At 35.4% G+C, this 19,598-nt stretch overlaps 2 protein-coding genes across 3 annotated transcripts; one reads left to right on the plus strand and one right to left on the minus strand.

Moving 5' to 3' along the window:
- Positions 1-12,001: 12,001 nt before the first annotated feature.
- On the minus strand, positions 12,002-15,845 carry cetn4 (centrin 4). 2 transcript variants are annotated; one of them, XM_007228022.3, is made up of 5 exons: positions 15,709-15,845; positions 14,438-14,593; positions 13,948-14,076; positions 13,146-13,283; positions 12,002-12,298 (listed from the first exon to the last, which is right to left on the minus strand). In XM_007228022.3, the coding sequence occupies exons 1-5, from the start codon at positions 15,709-15,711 to the stop codon at positions 12,209-12,211; spliced, it is 516 nt and encodes a 171-aa protein (XP_007228084.1). In that variant the 5' UTR covers positions 15,712-15,845; the 3' UTR covers positions 12,002-12,208. The 2 variants fall into 2 exon arrangements, with proteins under 2 accessions (XP_007228084.1, XP_007228083.1); XM_007228021.3 differs by lacking the exon at positions 15,709-15,845 and having other exon boundaries at positions 14,438-14,599.
- A 138-nt stretch (positions 15,846-15,983) lies between these two features.
- bbs12 (Bardet-Biedl syndrome 12) lies at positions 15,984-19,391 on the plus strand. The gene is made up of 2 exons (XM_007228289.4): positions 15,984-16,126; positions 17,230-19,391. Exon 2 carries the CDS (start codon positions 17,230-17,232, stop codon positions 19,192-19,194), a length of 1,965 nt encoding a protein of 654 aa, XP_007228351.3. The 5' UTR covers positions 15,984-16,126; the 3' UTR covers positions 19,195-19,391.
- Positions 19,392-19,598: the final 207 nt, after the last annotated feature.

Genomic DNA, 19,598 nt, shown 5'->3' on the forward strand with positions numbered 1-19,598 from the left:
TTAGAAACTGAAGTGGTCTCTTATTTTTTTCCAGAGCTGTATATGTTTTATTTTGAAGTATATTTGTTAAGCTAAACTGTATTTTGTTGCGACAGATCCACTGCTGGAGAATTATTCATCCTCTAGGATTTTAAAGGTCCATAATGGTTTTCACCTGCAACCCACATGCTGTTTGGTGTTATTTTATTCTCTTGCATCTTCTAAATAAAGTTTGTTCTGATAAATGTTTTCTAATCTTTTTATGTACCTGTTTTCTTGTACCTGACAATTTCGTTTTATTTACTTCATTTAAAAGTTGCCTGTTTATAAATTACCTATAGATTATTATTTTGGGTAAGTAACTCAAATCATACTGTTGTGTTGTGTTTTTTATAGCAAAAGGGACCTGATGTTATACAGGACAGTGTTAAAATCCAACCCTTTTTAGGAGTTTTACTGTATGTACCTATACCCTTTCCTTATGGTAGGAGAAAGTTGAGGTGCCCCCCAGCCAACATATATTCTTTATTTATGCATCTATCTCTACCCACATACTTCTATGTGTTCTTTATGTTGGCATAGATGTTAAACAGTCCATCCACAAAAGGACAGTTTGGAGTCAAGATCAACAACAATGATAAACATCACTACAGTGGAGAAGGCTGTGATAATAAACTTGCTACAAAAAAAGTACAAATGGCAGAGGTTTTGTTTTCCTTAAACTGTTGGCTACTGTTTTGTTTTCTGTCTGTATAAGCTTCAAAGTTGAGCAGAAAAAAAAAAATCAGCTTTCCAACTTGCATTTCAATAACTTACAGAGAGTGTTAGTAATGTGCTGCTCTCCACTGATGCCAGTATTTTAATTGTCTTATTTACAGCTCTGTCATATTGGATTTGAGTGTTTGAGGTTCATGGTATTTCATCGACTAAACTCTCATTATTCAGTAGTTATACCAAGATTAATACAGTTTGATATTCTAGGGCATCTTTCAGTATACATGTATGAATATGAAAGAGACAGTAAAATACAGTTGAATTTACACTACTGGACTTTTAAGGGTACTTAAAATAACATTTTATAATTAATGGTCAATAAATGTAATTGCAAGGGAAAAATTACCATTAGAATCTTTTATCTGACTGTCAAGCGACTGTGTAGTTGAACTGTTTCTAATATAACAGCTGTAAGAGAAGCTTTTATGTGTGGATTGTCTGCACAACATGAACCACATTATTTGAATATCAAAGTTGGAGCTTGAAGCATAAAAGTCTAAGTTGTGGGCTGAATGAAACCATCTTGTCAAAGCACAGTTTGACAGTTTCCGCTATTTCTGTTTTATTGCTTTTTCCCCTAGTTTATGAGAAAATACCTATATTGTAAAATGCTTCTGTTTAAAGAGATTGTTCCAACATCTCTACCTGCCCTTGGCTGCTGTCTCAGAGGGGCTGTTGGCAGTTGTTCATTGTTAATCGGTTCAGTATATGAATATTGTGTGGGTTGTATTCAGCATCTCTGGTATTGAAGTGGTCGACTGCTGTGGTATAAATATGGAGTTTTGCCAGCAAGTTGGCATTAGTCACACTTAAGTCTGAAGTGTTTCTCAATGTCTGTTTTACATTTATTTTTTAGAGTGATCACATATTACAAGAAAATTGGGGTACGGTTCGAGTGCATTTTTCAAGTATACTTTAGGACTTTTTTTAAAATATCATCAGTGTACTAATACGATTTTTTTCTTGGGAATAAATGTTCTCACTTTTTTTGTTTAGAAATGTATACTTTAAATACTCATGACATGTAAGAGTAGTAAGCTTTTATTTTACAATTATTAAAGTTTACAGCCAGTAATCCTTCAGCAGACTAAGATGCTGACACTATGGCACATCTAGTGCTATACACGAACCCTGTGCCTAGCCGTAGCCCTTTGTGCACCTCCCCCGAATATAATTTGGCCTGAACCACCGGAAACAAAAGTGAGTACACTCCTAAATTAAAGTGGCCACCATTATTTTCCAGCGCTACCTTAACTCTCTTGGCCGTGGAGTTTACTAGACCTTAGACGGTGCACTCCTCCACCTTCTGTTTGAGGATGCCACAGATTCAAAAGCCAACCCCTGAGTCAGAATGAGAGCAATAACACCAAATTTAACACACCTGTTCCCAATTTACATCTGTGACCTTGTGACTTTACGGAGTTACATGACAACCAGGGAGGGGAAAATGGCTATCCGCTTTTTTTAATTGCCTGCTGACATGAAACAAAATCAAATGATATCAAATAGATCACATAAAATATGAAATAAAGCATGTATAATAACATAAAATAAGGACAAAATATGAAATATATAGAAATTACAAATTGGTATAAAATATAGAGATATGTTACCTGTATCGGAGTGTGTGTAGTTACAGAGAACGTTAAGTATAAAGATAACAAACATGTTTTGCTGAGACAATCCTTGTATGATTCTTTCACAAATTTTTTGACAAGTACACTACATATTTCAAGTCAAGTCAAGTCAAGTAGTTTTATTGTCAATACTGCATATGTACAGGACAGAATTGAAACTATGTTACCCTCCTTCCCAAATTTTACAGCAAGTACAGATAATAGACATAATAAAAGAGAATGTGAGACATTATGTGTACAATACAGCAGGGACACAGACATACGTAAAACGGAAGACAATAGTGCAATATTGATGGTGAATGAGATGGAATGGCAGTATAAATAGAACCCGTATAACAGTAGTGCAAATATGGTATATAGCTTAAGTCTGGTAAGGAGAATGAGTGCATAAAGTCTTAAAGTTCACAGTTTTTGGGGAATTAAAGTGTGTATGACAGTGCGAGTGTAGCAGTAGTGCAGGTATGGGGTGTGTAGTGCAGGTCCGTTTTTAAAAGTTCCAGTACTTTGTGTGTTCTAGTACAGAGTTTCAGTACTGTGTTGGTGGTGGTGGGGGGGGAGGTCAGGATGCTGATTGAGTGTGTGCTGGGGGCAGAATTGTTTAGCCAATAGAAAATGGCTCTGGAGTAGACTGACATTACTTTTTTGCCAGTGCTACATTTAATATTTTTGGGTTGATTTGGGGAGTTGTTAATGAGGTGAGTGGTGATCATCTGACATCCTGACCTCACTAACACTCTTGTAATTGAACGCAATCAAATCCTCATTGCAGCGATCCAAAATATAGTTACTCCAACAAAAGCAGGCCATAGCCTTGATTTTGGAAGAAAACAATAGGTAAGTAGGTGTTCCAAAACTTTTGTCCACGTATTTCCATGTAGTTACCGTTCTAAAGAAAGCTGAAGTGCTGACTGGGGGGGGGGGGTTTCCCTTTAATGCCCTTTCAGTGGAACTACCACTTAACCTCAAGACCCCTAAAACTGTAAAAACAGCAGATTACCCTTTATCTCTTTCCAAGTAAAGCTTGTGACCTTTAGGTTGGTGTTCAGACCCCTCTGGTATATCACCTTGGTATAGCTTGGGAATGTTCTAAAAAATACTACTTTTGGGGTTTGTGACTGACAAGTGCCCAGAAAATGAATTAAAACTATTGAACATTAAGTCAAATTAATAATTGTAGAAAGTTTGCACCTTCCCCCTCTCTGCGTTCAGTGATAATATGAACCAGATTAAGAAAGTAAATTGCAACATCGAATCATTAATGAACACAGTAAAACATTTAAAAATCAGTAAATGAGACAAGAACGACCAGAATTTCAGCCTTCTTTAATTACAGACATATGTTGGACTGAGACTTAATAATTAGTTAGACAGCAGCATGCATGTATTTATGCTTAAAATCTTAAGCTCTTTTAAATCTATTTTATATTTTATTTCACTTTAAACATTCAAATCGTACTGTAAATTAATAAACAATTGTTCAAAACTAAATTAAACAAAAGTAACAATTGGAATTTGGCAATATTTCAATTATATTTAGATAAAAGAAAAATGGTTAAGTGTGTAGTAAAAAAAAAAAAGGTTCCAGGCCTATTATCCACACTGAAACAATATATTTTTTTTTTGTCAGCAAGATAATTAGACAATTTTACTTCTGTTTAAATGTAAACAAATGATTAAAAAACAATGTGATTTAGGTTCTAAAATAAGGTAATGATTATTTTTCTTCCCCACAAACATTTTTCAAATAATCACCTTATATATATATATATATATATATATATATATATATATATATATATATATATATATATATATATATATATATATATATATATATATATATGTGATTTTCCTTCAAAAGTTGGCATGTTTGAAGAATTGCATGTTTGCCATTATTTATAGGGATCATCAACTGATGATTATACTTGTCAACTTTCAGTGGGCAGCCCTAATTATTTCCACAACCCCTACCCATTTCTGCATCTCTATTATTATCAACATAAGTTTATCAATCTATTATTTTAACACTCTAAATGTTTTAAATGCTGAAACATATACGTATGTTTGCATATAGGACGTTGGTATACTTGACCATGCCAAATAGCTCTTTAAGCATATTTGTGCTGAAACAGACATTACAATTACTATGTGATGTCTCTCCTGGTGAAAATGTAAAACAATTTAGACCTATAAAGTGAGGATAATATAAAAGTCTTATCCTCTCATCTTTATTCTGGGAGCTTAAAGCTCAAGAATACCCCTGTTTGTTCTGCAGTTTCTCTTTCAGTCAGTCCTTAACCACAGTGAATGGGAAAGTCAACCCACTGCCTGGGTTGTTCCTGTGATCCAGATTAAAACCAAAGCTAGAAATCACCTAACAAAACAATCTACCCATCTCTGAGGAAATGACCAACAAAGCCTTACAGCAGCCTCAACACTGCGTTTAGGTTGAACAAGACAAAGGTTTTACAGTTTACATGTTTTACTCATTGTTTATTACTGTTATCGGTATTGTTCTCTTTAAAATCGGAAAATCGAAAAGAGGATTGAGTAATGTTAGACTTTGTACATCACTCTATATAATGCTTGCATGTCTCCAGCCCTGGACATTAATATGATATTGATGTTGTGTACGTGTCGTGGACATGCATGTTTCAGTTTTCAGGTTATTCAGACTGAGAGAGTGGTTTTGCGGATATTACGGTAAGCGTACAGGAAGACGGCAGGGTGTAGGTGGGGGATGGCCTCTATGGGTGGTTCTGTATACTAGGAATAATTGGTTTACAGATGGTTGCATGTGCCATACTGAAACACTGTGTCTATACCAGCGATCGTCTCATTTATAACTGTAGGACAGCTATCACTCAGCTTTGAAATGAGTCTGAGTCTGGGCTTAGCTTTCTGCATTTATGATATTTGTTTGTTTTACTTTACGTTACCTAATATCTTACCTTAGATCTCCGAGGACATATACTTTTCAATTATGACCACGTCCTTGTTTCTACATCCATGACCCATTTTCAGCCCCACTGATCATAATATAACTAACTAAAATCAGAAGTTTACACATCTGTATAAAAAAAACTAAACATATGCATGTTTTCTCACTGTCTTACATGAAATAAGAATAAACCTTTCACAAAAACACTAAAAATTATATATATATATTTGCCAAATGCAAGAATAATGAGATGAAAATATAATTTTTTTAAGGCATTTTTATTACTTTCTGCAAAGTCAAAAGTTTACATACACTAAGATTACTATGCCTTTAAACAATTTGGGACAGCCCATATGATATTGTCTTTGAAAGCTTCTGATAGGTTCATTGGCAACATCTGGGTTAATTACAGACACACCTATGGACATATTTTAAGGCACACCTGAAACATACTGATTCTTTGAGTAAAATCTTGGGAAAATCTAAAGAAATCAGCCAAGATATCAGGAAGAGAACTGCGAACTTGGGGGTAATTTCCAGATGCCTGATGGTGCCTCATTTATCTGTACAAACAATTATACGCAAGTACAAATACACAAATATATATATATGGTTGTTAAGTTTATTAGTCCTATACGTTTATTAGTCAGTCATATACTTTTTGCTTTAAAAGAAAAAAATGTTTTTCATATTTTTAAAAAATGTTTTTTTTTTTTACTTTAATTAACCAGGGCAGTACACAATAATCAGTATCATTATTTTGTGATGTAAACATGCCAGATTTAGTCATATATCTAATTTTGGTTAATGTCATGTAAAAGGAATAGTCCTTTTCATTCTTGACCGCCAAAATTACATTTACAATTTACAATTTGATTATTCCATAAACCACAGAAATTATATAAAATATAACACATATGTTTAAAATTTGTGATCAATAGCCATGTTTTTAGTTTTAGTTTTTTTTTTTAGTTGAAACCCCTCTTATATCAGTTAGAAAATAATTCCAGTCATGTGATGTACAGGGGGAATAAGCTTTAAGACTTTTTGTAAATAGTATTGTGCATTCATCTCTTGAACTTAATCTAGTGTCAAATTCTGGAAACACTTGCAATCATTAAAAATACCTATGAGAGAATGTCTTAACAAATTATTAATTGACAGTAGTTAAGACATTTTTAATCATTAAAACATTTTGTAACGAATATCTCTCTTAATAATTGTAATTAAAACATTTTTAAGCATTAAACTTTTATAATGTTTAATAGTGTTTTAAATTGAGTCAGCCCTTATTGTACAGTATTATCCAAATTCCTCTAGCAGTGAAAATTATAATCTATTTAAAATATTTTAAAAAAGCACTAAATTTGAGACATTTACCAGATTCTTACAATCATGAAAGACAACATTTGGTTAATTTATTAATATATTAAGTATTATTACTTAATATTACTTATTTTTTTAAATAAGTTGTTTATTATTTAGCTTCAGATTTGTCATGCTTGTGTCCGACATGTTTTACAATAAGTGGCATTTCTAAACAAGTTTGCTGCCTTTTTGTTAAACTCCTTCTAACAAATCTAAAATGTTTAGGATTTATTTTAAATAATTAAGTTATTGAACTGTTTTGCAAGTAATAAGCAGGATGTTAGAATACTTCCTTTGACTATGACAAATAAATTTCAAATATTTCAATATATTTCAAAACTGACCCTTAGCTACAAGAAGAAACATCTGTATAAAGTAAATTATAATTATGTTGAACAATCAAATTAATCTTGGTTTTGGAGTGCAAATGTCTTGCATGTTTTGGTTAGAAACAGCTTCCCTGCTTAAACACACCCAGTTTGACTAATCAGCTTGTTAACCCCTTGTGCTCTGTTACTTTTATTATACCCTATGTATTACTATTCAGGTACTACATGCAAAGCAGTGTGTACTGGATGAGTTGTTTCTAAGCAATACCAGTGAGAAAAAAGGACAGGAATAACTGTGCTTTTTTTAAGGTATTTCAGACATAAGAAAGTACATAAAATTGCCCTTCATTAACTTAATTAGGTGTTTTAAAGTAAAAAAAGGGAAAGGCTGGGTATTTAGTTTAAAATATAGTGCTCCTTTAAAAAAAAATATATATATATTTGAAATACATTTTAAACAGGTTATAGGATAGGACAGAATAGCATAGCAAGTCAATCTAAAAGTACAGATGCACCATATGAATTTGCCATTATATTAAGATGTCCATAAACATACACATAAAAAGTAACCGAGAAATGGGTACATACCATTATCAGCAGTAGTTTTCTACTCAGGACTGCTGGCAGGACCGTGACCGGTTCAGACTGAGGGTCTGTCCTGTCTTAGCCAGGAAAACACTCATGTTACAGTACCTCAAATCTGAAGCGAGCAATGACACATCCCTGACCTTTAGGGGTTAACTGAACTGTTAACTGTTTATTTCTGAAAAGAAACGAACTGAAGTAACTTAATGTTTTTATGGAAATTATGAGATTTAAAGGAAACCCGGGGCCAGTTCTTGTCCAGAGTTTTGTATGTGGGAGAATTATTTTTTTTACTTCAAAGCTAATTTTCCTATAAGAGCAGGAGATATGGTATTAAGTGGGGCACGCTTTCGCAATGTGGCGAGGCGTCTTCAAAAGGTTTCTGGGAAGAGTTGTTTTCTGGCATTTAGACTTTTAACGTGCATGGAGACGACAAGCTGGGGGACCACGCTCCGCTCAGTTTTTATCTGACTGGACAATTCGTCAGCATCTGACATTTCTCAAATGGTCTAGAAGATACAAATGTCATTCAAATCAGAGCTGAAAAGACAAGATAAAGTTAAATAAACATATGAGAAAATTTTGGGTTTAAACATCCTTCTACAGAAACATCTAACAGTCAACATCTAACATTTAGGCCACAGTTTGTTATTATGTTACTTATTGGCTGTGTGAATATGCATAAATTAAATTAATTATTTATTATTTCTTGTGCATTTTTTCAAAGGTTGTAAATTCCAAAGATACACCAGTGACACCATTGACATTTTTATGAAAAATACATTTTAAAAAATGGCTGCAGCTGACCATCCAGCCACATGGAAGCCTATTTCTTTCCCTTGGGGGTCATACGTTTTAATTGTTGAACAAAGATCTTGTATTATTGAAAAATATAAATAAATTGCAACCCTATCAGATTCCTCAAGTGATATATGTTTGTAAAAGCTTGGGACACAAAACTGGATGTTTCCATAGATTAACCATAATTTTCTTTACGTAGTATAAAAAGTCAGTATCTTGTTTAAAGCACAAACTAAAGAGTCTTTTGTTTTTGCTTTCAGTTTAATTTTGAAGCCACCAATTTAGGAGAATGGAGCCGGGTTTACCTTTATCAAAAGTGTCAGCGGTTAAGATAAGCTTGCATTTCGCTTTAATCTGATTGTCAGCATGTCTGTGATATAAAAACATAGTATAAGATCTAAGCGTTGATCGTTTTTTGGAAACACCATGACGTGCGTTTATTAGCGATGGATAAAAACAGGTGACCAGAAGGCTATTTCAGACACAGACTTGGCAATACTATAAACAGATTGACGCACTTGATTTCTCTGTTTCCTACTTTCCATTTTGAGTTTTTTTGGTGTCTGAAACTTGTAAACAGCACTTTCACCCCACGCTCAGCCTGCCCTCCAACGCCTGAATGTTTTGCAAAGCGCTCGGAAAATCAGCACCATGACAAAATTCCTGTTTATAACCTAGCTATAGGCCATATAAGGTATCTAGAGGCAGGTTAAAAAAATAAAGAGTGTTTTTGTAGACTAACAATCACAGAGAAATGAGATGTAATCATGATAACACCTTATAGACTAACAGCACTGTACATTCTGTAGACTCTCAATTATTGAGAGTCAGTGGCTTCATCTTTAAATCCAAAATCACTTTTACTGATCACTTCTCCAAACAGCATGTTCAAAATCACTTTTACTGACACATTAGTCATCTTTGTTTGGTCCCAGTCATTTCAGTAATATGCAGACCATTTCACTGAGAGAGGCTGAGTCATTTGATCGATGCACTTTTCACTGCTGGTGGTGTCCTGCGTGATGCAGCACGCTGATGCTGTAGATTGCAGCACTGCACTTTAAAGGTATGTCTGTAATCCCACTGTAAGCCAACTCATCTCTGTCCTTCATTTTAAGTAAAGGTCTAACAGTGTTTATAATCATGTTTTCATCCTACGAAATGGCATTTCAATTCTTGAAATCTTGGCCAATTTCTCAAGCAGTTCAGTTGCAATACAATACTAAAAAAAGACAAAGAATGCTCTAAAAAATCACATAAAAATATGGCGTATTATTCATTAACAAAGGACAAAAACCACCACAACCACCATTTATGCTGGACACAAACCTAATTTGACTTCTGCCTTTAGTCTATACACATACACACAGCCACACAGTGAGAAAGTAAACACATTTTTACAGACAAAGGCTAAGAGTGTTAAGGGCTGGCTCAGGGACCCAGACAAACCTGGGCATCAACCCTTCAACCCTGCCATTATGAACCCAGAGCTCCATCCCCTGAGCCAGCACTATCCCTAAATTACTAGTGCATCTCAAAAAATTTGAATATCGTTGTAAAGTTACTTTATTTCAGTAAACAGATGTACAACACACACAAAGATCTAATTATTTATTTTTTATTGCTGATGATTGGGTTACAGCCAACAAAAACCCAAAATGTGTCAATGTGTCTCATAAAATTTGAATATTATATAAGACCAATTACTACTTTTGGCAAGGTGGACAGTTTGGGTTGTAATACATCTATATAATATATGTATTTCACATTTTAAATGGAATTACTGAAATAAAGTAAGTAAGTAAGTAAGATGTACTAGTATATACAGCTCTGGAAAAAAATGAGGAGACCACTTAATAATGATGATGTTTTTCCTCGATTTAACACATTTGAAAACCTCTGGAATATAATCAAGAGGAAGATGGATGATCACAAGCCATCAAACCAAACTGAACTGCTTGAATTTTTTTAAGTTATCAAAAAGCAGTGTGAAAGACTGGTGGAGGAGAACATGCCAAGATGCATGCTGTGATTTTAAACCAGGGTTATTCCACCAAATATTGATTTCTGAACTCTTAAACTCTGTCTTAAACTCAATGTTTTCTTTGCATTATTTGAGGTCTGAAAGCTCTGCATGTTTTTTGTTATTTCAGCCATTTATCATTTTCTGCAACAAAAAAAATGCTCTAAATGACAATATATATTTTTTGGGAATTTGGAAGAAATGTTGTCCAGGGTTTATAGAATAAAACAACAATGTTCATTTTACTCAAACATATACCTATAAATGGCAAAATCAGAGAAACTGATTCTCTTAACTGGTCTCTTAATTTTTTTCAGAGCTGTATATATCTTATACACTCATATGGATCTTTTAGCCTGACTTGCTGCTTTACGGTGCAATTAGATTCAAATAATCACTTCCATTGTGATGCTGGCCAGTAACAGGCATCTGGTGGTAGATGCATCAGAGCTGGAGGCAGAAGAGGTGATGGCAGAATTCATATGAAATGGAGCCTAAAGAAAACCACAATATGCCTAAAAAAGTCTTCAACATAATAAGACGTCATCTCAGGATCTACAGAGACCAATTCATTGTCTGAAAAACAAATCATTAGGGTACGAATAAAGATCTGTTTAAAGCACATAGTTTCTACTACTCTGTGCCATCTGCTTAAAACATGCATGTTGCTAGCATGGTTGTCATAGCCAATTAAATATGTTAGTGTGTTGCAGAAAAAAATGCCTTAAGGGTCTTAAGAGAAATTGTTGCGAACCTAAATGTTCTCTTAACAGTCCCTTTAAAATATTTAGGAAACACAAAACCTTAACATCAAATGCCTATATGTTAAAGTTAGTTTATTATTTAAGATTTATAATTAAAAATTCTGTTTTGAAATCTTGGATAGAGGAAAAAATAGAGTTTAACATCAAATCTTGAATACACAGGACTGTGTAAAAACTATTCCTATTATGAATATCCGCAGTATATAAACTATTTAATAAACACAATAATAAAAGCAAGTGTTTGTAATAGTCATTTATGGGTTGCTTAGAGAACCACAGGCTGTTTTTGTGTTTTCTGTGAACTCCAGTCACTGTATGGCTGTGTTCAGAACCATCATGTTCATGCATACAGGCCACATAAATGATCCCAATGCACATGTTGTATGATGTAAATTCCAGGAGTCTGTGTCTTCATGAAGGGTCTTGATTCTTTTTATAAATTGCTAGTTACACGCTTGTAATTTAAAAAGCAGAGAATCTATGCCCAAATAGAAAAAAAAAGATTAAAAGAACACTTGTTTATGTTTACCCGATGCTGAACACAGGGTCACATACCAGTCAGGTGTATATTGTGTATTTCTAGCTTTTCTCTTTCTTGCAGGTTTTTATCTACATCTGCAGCTTCACAATTACATGGGTTATCATTTGAAACATGGCCAAGCAAATACAAGGTTGCCCCCTACAGCGAAACAGATATTAAAGCTGAGAAACTCCTCTCTTCTCTTCAAGAAAAGCAAAGAGCTCAGTTTAATCTGCCTGAATGTCAAATGCATCTTTAATTAATACACAATACAATATAGTCAAATACACATTTTATTATTTTTTTCAATAAAGTACAAAATGTGTGTATATTAAATATTTTTTGGGTTTACAAATCTTACAAAAGAAAGAAAAAGTGTTTTACATTTGCTGCAAAAAGACAAAAATTATGGTGTCAAACAACTGTCTGACCAAATGATAGCAAGTAAGAAAAGAGAGTCAGAAAATGAGAAAGAAAACAACCAAATTTAGTACAGGTTCGTCTTCTTCATTATCCGTAAGAACTCCTGTTCATTGATTTCTCCGTCTCCATCTCTGTCCGCCTCATCTATCATTTCCTGACAAAGAGGAAATGAGTGTTAGAATAATGTGAAACAATATGACGGAATACAAACAACAAAGAAAAAATTTCCCTGATGCCACCAAGGTTCTTGATCAAAAAGATCAAATCAGACAGGATTTAGTCTGTACTGAGTCACTGTAGGCACACCAAGCCCCAGTTCATCCTGTCTAGTGGAACATGATGACACAGACCTTTGTTTTCACACAATACTGAGGGCATCACTGCTTGCATAAACAACATTACTCCAGAAATACAAAGGGACATTTATTATTATACCACATTTAGTCTACCCGCAATACAATTGGCCAAGATATAATATTATAGTAGTATTTTAATTAAAGCTCTTTGGGTATTACCCTGCCACATTATAATTGTTACACTGTTATTCATATGGTGGGCATACCCAACATTAATACAGTTAACATTTAAAAAAAGAGCAATACTGTTGTTAGATAGGTACAAGTATTGTACACTGTGTGTTTTTTAAGACCCATAGATCAGCCAATCAAAGGGAGCACCTGCTGCACTATATAAGGTGGAATAGGTAGAGATAGAGTGGATGAATACTGAAAGTTTTCCTTTTTAACAGCTTTAGGAGTGTGTGCGCTGATTAAAATAATCTGTTCCATCACCTTATGTTTTGGCTATTTCTTGTCATTCTGATGATTGGGAAGTCTGGGAGTCTGATTATCTTTATCTGCTTTGAAGAGTTAACGTACATAACAGAACTGAGGTATAATCTCAATAAAACACTTGAGATTGGTGCTGTAACGTGAGGTACGTGTAGGTGTACAGGTTATAGCAAGCCCTCTTGTGTATTAATGCTTATTTACCAAACTCACCTGTAATTCCTCATCCGTTAGATTCTCTCCAAGCTCTTTGGCGACTCGTTTAAGATTTTTGAATGAAATTTTGCCTGTCCCATCATCGTCAAACAATCGGAATGCTTTTAGGATTTCTTCTTTTGAATCTTTTTCACTCTGTATTGGTCAGTAAGCAATAAAGCACAATATGCAGAAAGATTAAAGAACATAATCTGGATTTGCTGTACATGCAGTATTTGCACAGTATACTAATTTACTTCACAGAATACCTTTCTGATATATAAAGTTTCATGCAAATGTTTGGGCACAGCTAACTAAAAGAGCTGTTGTGAAAAGCTCAGTGAGTAAAGGATGACCTTTCCTCTAAAAGGAAAAAAGTTAAAGAAGACAGTTTTCATTAATATTTAAAAAGACTAATTTTTACTTCCTTTCTTACCGTTTCAAAAAAATGCAAAGGTGAAATATTATCTGTGACAAAAACTGCAAATCCAAAGCATGATCAGTTCGACTCTGTGCTTTACAGTTTGAGTTTGAATTTGATTTCTTCAAATTCTGGAGAGAAGTACATGGCTGCTGATTGTTGAGACAATATGTAAAGCTTTAGAGTTTGCATTACATCAATTTTTTAATGATGACTGCAACAGCTCCTTTCCCTTTCTCACTGTAAATCAAAGAGTACATAACAAATAATACTGTAATCCTGATTACATTTTTTTACAAGAATTATTGATTCATGCCTTTTGAAGGGCAGTTTATGTTCTACTCACTTTACATACATTTTTTTAGACATTTCACATGTTTGCTTATTTAGACAATTTACCATTTTCTGGGTCATCATGGAGAGAAAGTCATTGAAGTTGATGGTGCCTGAGCCTTCTTTGTCAATGTCAGCAATCATCTTTTTTATCTCCTCCTTTTTTGGCTCAAAACCAAGAGCACGCATAGCAACCTGAATGAGATAACAAAAAGACACAGATCTAATTACCTGATCTGGGGTGTTTTACACTTATAGTTGATTTGCTGTAAATCAATTATCAAGTTTGTAAACCCCTTGGTTTGTTTTCACACAGAAAAAAAAACAAGTGAATTAACTAAATACATATTGTTTCTCGTTTTCTCCCCAATTTAGAGGGCCAATCACTCCCTTCATCACTAGTTATGCCCCTAACACTAGGAGGGTAAAGATCAGGCTATGTCTCCTCTGATATATGTTAAGGCACCAACGGCCTCTTTTAAAACTGCCGCCTTTGCAGCATCAATGGATAGGTAGGAGAGCAAAGTGTTGGTGACATCAATTTGCATGCCCTTACCTTAAGCTCCTTAACATCAATTGTGCCTGAACCATCAGTGTCAAACAGATCGAATGCTTCTCGAATCTCCTGCTTTTGTTCCTCTGTTAGATCCACTTTGGGACCCCCTTTCTTCCGCTGGTTTGCCGTTGCACTGGGTTTTCTGAAGCTGGATGCCTGCATGAAACATAGGGAGGTGAAGCCACTGGCTGTAATTTCTCCTACAACTGTATAGTTCACTAAACATTAAATTGCACATACAAAAAATGAAGATGTCACATGGCAAGCAGACTTACAAATACAGTGGCAAGAACAAGTATGTGAACCCTTTAAATAGTATGTGCACTTTTAATTCTCAAGTGCAGTCACACAGACAATCAAAAACTTTATGATGAAACTGGCTCTCATTAGGACTGCCCCAGTAAAGGAAGATGAAAAACTATCTCTGTTGCACAGGCTAAGGTCATCAGAGTTATCAGCCAAAAGCCCCCTAAATAAGAACCACCGAAATGCTTCACAGAATATTGATATGTTTAACACTTTTTCATTTTACTACGTGATTGCTTGTCATGCATTCAGAGAGTAATAAAAATGCTGGCTAAAAACAGCACCAACCCAGTTATATTCCAGTAAAAGAAAAATATAAAAAAAATGTTTTGCAATGCACACAAAAGAAGAATCTAATTGAAATCTCTAATATAAAGTCCAGTTAAATCCAATTAACTAAATATTTAATTGTTTTGTCCATTGTAATGGAGGCCTTTGTTTAACATGTTTATTTTATATTCGATATTTCCTTTTTTATGTCACAAACCATTTCTACACAGTAACTACTACTGTTTCTGTGGCTTGTAAACTTTTTAATTGGCTGGTTCTTGCTCTATTCTGATGGACAACAATGAGTCTCAATTAGTATTATGTAACAACACAACATTAAAAAGGAAATACGTGATGTCCATTGTAGCAGACGCTGAATTTAAAATGGTTAACTTATTAGCTAGCTACTTAGCTGCCACCTTTAGAATATAGGTTAGATAACCTAGCTTAATTAACAAAGGAGCTAGGTTCTTGAGTTAACCTAGCTAAGTAGCTGTGAGCTTGCGTTAGTTAACGTTACTGTTACCATAGGAGACCAGCGTTAGCTTCACTAGGCTAGTTAGCTAGCTTGCTAACAACAACATCTGTCAGGTGTTCACTGTTTGTAAGTTACTAGCTAATTTAGTCAGAACTAGCTAACTTACATATAATACCTTGTGTTTTTGAGTAAATGAGCAACTTATCGACCGTCTTACCATACTGAACGTGGCGTATCCAACAATAAATGCTACTTTTCAGTGTAAAACCAGCGAAAATACTACTCCGCCGCAACTCAACTTTCTGATAGGCGTGACCACCAAATGATTGACAGCAAAGCACCCCAATAAGAATCTAGCTCAAGCCCACTATAACAGAGCGCACTGCCAGCAGACCAATCAAAATGTAGTATGGGCGGGCCTTCAGCGCTTGATCGGCAACTGCGTGCTCGTTTGGCAAGTCTCTTAGCAACAAGCGTGGATTTGGGGGCTGACCCCCAGTGCGCATGTGCGCGGTGGCTCTGTGTGTAATAAGTAAAGCTGGGTCCGGAGTTAACAGAGCGGTATTTCTAGAGCTCTGTTAATCCGTATATAAACTGTATGTCTCGAATTCTCGCCTCAGCGATGTTGATAAAAGGTTTGTTCGGTTTTTATGCTCTTTGTTTTTATTTTTCACAGGATTCAGCTGGATTTAGGGATAGCTAGTATAGCTAAAAGAGCTAACGTTAGCTGGCTAACTGGTTAAGTCACCTAGCGCTAGCTAGCTAATTCAGCTAATATCAATGTAGAAAAAGAATATATATAGCGAACTAAAGCGGGTTTCTATTTAATACATTTGATTCAATGTGTTTTATTTATTTCATGGTTCTTTTATATCGTAAGTAAATGTTGAAGACATAAAGAAACACGTGTTGAATTATTCTGTAAACAAAAAAGTTTTAAAGTATAAGAGTATAATTTACTCTAGAAATAGTTACAACATTTAGCTTTGAGGACAGATCTGCACACTCTTGGTATTTTCTAAACAATAGCTGCTACTTTTCCTCGTGTGCTCCAGTTGGGTTTTGTTTTTTATTTTTTGTTTGCTACATAATTCTAATAATTATATAACTATTTTGATGTATTTTTATATTAATATACGACGTAGAAAATGAGTTAATAAAAAAAGAAATAAACGCACTAAATGACAATGCTACTGTAATATTGCATTTTTTAATAATTTATATAAATTTATAATAATTTATATTATTTATAATATAATTTATAAACCACTGTCTCAGTTTTTCACACTTTTTTTAATGACCAGGACCCCACAGAATCAGTGTAACGTTTAGCAGTTTAATTTTCTAACCGTATCAAGCTCCATTTAAAAATAAAAAAATGGGTATTGAGCTTAATCTTTTTTTTTCAATTCAGGTTAGTAAAGAATTTTTTTTTTATCCAAATGTAGGTTTTATCTAGGTTTTCATTTTAGCCTTTCGCAAACAGAATTTCAAGAAAAATTTAAAGTTGAATCTTCTCTTGATTTTACAGATTTGTCCATTTTTTTATCTTGATGTTATTATCCAACTTGCAAAATGCAAAAATGAAAAAATAAGAAAATAATTAAAAAATAATAATAATTTAGATTTTTTCCATAAATTCCGATTGTGAGGGGCAGAGATGAAAAAACAAAATTTGGAAAAATTACTGAAAATTGATTACACCTAATGTACTCCTTTATGTCTCTCTAATACACAGATGTCAGCTCTAGGAAGTGGAGCAGTAAACCAGGGTCGACATATTGGTCTCCAGCAGCTGGAAGCTGTGGCTGCTTCCACCCATTCTTTTTTGGGTCCTAACAAACGCTATAAATTCATCCAAGATGAGGCGACTGGGGAGTCTGCACTAGTCTGCTCCTGTTACCGTCTACTGGAGCAGCTGGAGCTTAGCAGCTCTGTTGGGCAGCTGCTGCACGAGACTGTTCGGGCCCACCAAGGGACACTGCACTCGGGCACTGGGACTGTGGTCTTCCTCGCAGGGGTCTGGAGCAGAGTGGCCCTGGAGTGTCTTCACAAGGGCATCTCCATTCCGCACATCATAGCTGGCATGTCAAAGGGCTTGGACTTGTGTGTGGAGGTCTGCAAGCGTAATGCGGTGACTGTGGAGGAGGGGATCTGTAAGAGTGCTGTACAGAAGCAAACGAATGGCTTATTTACAGGACTTTTTATAGATACAGGAGTGAAGAAATCAACTCAGGATGGTGGTGTTAAATCCATAAATGGAGTTCTTAACCAAGAGAAGCGTCCTCTAAAGCACAGAATAAAGCTCAAGCACAGCAGGCACTTCAATTCAAGTAGTGCAGGGGCTGAGGAAACACACTCTGTGGACTTTACATCACCAAATTTACACCAAAAATGTTCAAAAACATTAGACTTAACTCCGCTAGCTGAAGCTGTGAGCCATGGATGTGAGGCTTCCATGAGGTTAGTGATGGAGGCTAGCAGGATTCAGTCTACATATGTCCCACAAGGTCACAGCAGTCACAACTTTCTAGATGTTGATAGATTAGTGACATGCCCATTGCCAGGGCTGTCTGAGGAACATTCCTGTGTACTCCATGGGTATGTTGTGAAGTCATGTAGTGTAGAGCAGGTGTCTCTAGTCAAGCATTTCGAAGAGCGGGCGTTAAAAATCGGCCTTATAAATGGCGACCTCACTGAGTCATACCGCCATGTCGGTTTCAACAGGCCTAAAAATGTCACATACATTCATGATTCGTGCATCTCCACAGGAGTCAGTGTAGAGCAGGAATGGATGGACCGTGCATTGAGAATACTCCTCAACCTCAGCATAGACATTCTCCTTGTGAATGGAATGGTCACTTCACAGCTTAAAAGCCACTGCCTCAGTCACAACATCCTGGTAATTGAGCATGTGAAGGTCACAATTTTGAACAACTTCGCTACAACTACTGGAGCTGTTTCTGTTTCTTATGTCACACAGCTTAGCGAGCGCTGTGTGGGATCTGGGGTCCAGGTTAGCGTGCTGAGAGACTATCAAAATACACTGAAGACAGAATCGTCAACCCTTTTGAACATTGTAGCTAGTGCAACTACTCTGGTCACGGTGATCATTACTAGCTCAGTTCATGCTAAGCTCCAGAGCCTGGAAGATCAGTTCTGGAGCTGCACCTATCGTCTGCATCATGCACTCAATGACGGAAAGCTGCTGCCTGGCGCTGGAATGACTGAACTGCTGTGCATTCGCCAGCTGTACAGACATAAGGATGTATCCCAGAACAGTAAAGACAGACAGAAAGATGTAGCACCCTATGAACCAGTGATTCTGCAGCTGATGGCAGAGGGCTGGATGGACTATATATCCACTCTCATGTTCAATGCTGGTCAGGTTACAGCCAAAGCACACGCATGGACACACATAGCCCAACACCTGAAGGAGTTTGAGAGCAAGAGCCTTCCAGGTTGGCTGAAAAGTCCTCTTAAAACGTATAGTAACTCAACAAATGCAATACAAGGAAAGGGAGACCAGGATAGAGGCGAGGGGACAGTGGAGAGAGATGAAGTGTATGATAATATGACCGTGAAGTTTGAGGCCTGGAGAGGAGCTCTAGATCTGGTGTTTTTGATTCTACAGACAGATACTGAGATTATTACAGGAATAAATGAGAGTGATAGTCAGTTTAGAGATGTCATGTTTCTGTAATCTCTCTGAACTGGTAAAATGTTAACCCTATGTGCTGTGTCACATTTTGTTATTTAAATATACATATATATTTTGTTTGTTTATTTATTTACTTGTACTTGTATTTAAACACTAAATAAAGTTTCAATCTTGTATACTGTTGGCATCTGGAATACTGTACGTTGGGCAAGAAAAAAACTTCACCACTAACATTACACACATCTAATTGTCAAGTGTTAACCCCTTGGCAGGGCTTTCTAGTGAGAACCAACTTTCAGTAACATAAAAACTGCATCTGATAATGGTATTTTGTTTTGTCACACATTCAAACAGCAACACAACAAGCTAAAATCTTTTTAATGGCTTACTCCCTCCAACACATATATATATATATATATATATATATATATATACGCATGCTGTCC

Source organism: Astyanax mexicanus, chromosome 2 (assembly GCF_023375975.1).
Source record: "Astyanax mexicanus isolate ESR-SI-001 chromosome 2, AstMex3_surface, whole genome shotgun sequence".
Taxonomy (NCBI): domain Eukaryota; kingdom Metazoa; phylum Chordata; class Actinopteri; order Characiformes; family Acestrorhamphidae; genus Astyanax; species Astyanax mexicanus.

What these genes read in the sequence shown, in the direction of transcription:
- bbs12 (XM_007228289.4), top strand. Translation starts at nt 17,230, where the DNA reads ATGTCAGCTCTAGGAAGTGGAGCAGTAAACCAGGGTCGACATATTGGT.
- cetn4 (XM_007228021.3), bottom strand. Translation starts at nt 14,599, where the DNA reads ATGCAGGCATCCAGCTTCAGAAAACCCAGTGCAACGGCAAACCAGCGG. An exon ending in CCATGATGACCCAGAAAATG is followed by an intron (nt 13,284 to 13,947) that starts GTAAATTGTCTA and finishes TGACCAATACAG; the next exon opens with AGTGAAAAAGATTCAAAAGA. An exon ending in TAACGGATGAGGAATTACAG is followed by an intron (nt 12,299 to 13,145) that starts GTGAGTTTGGTA and finishes CCTCTTTGTCAG; the next exon opens with GAAATGATAGATGAGGCGGA.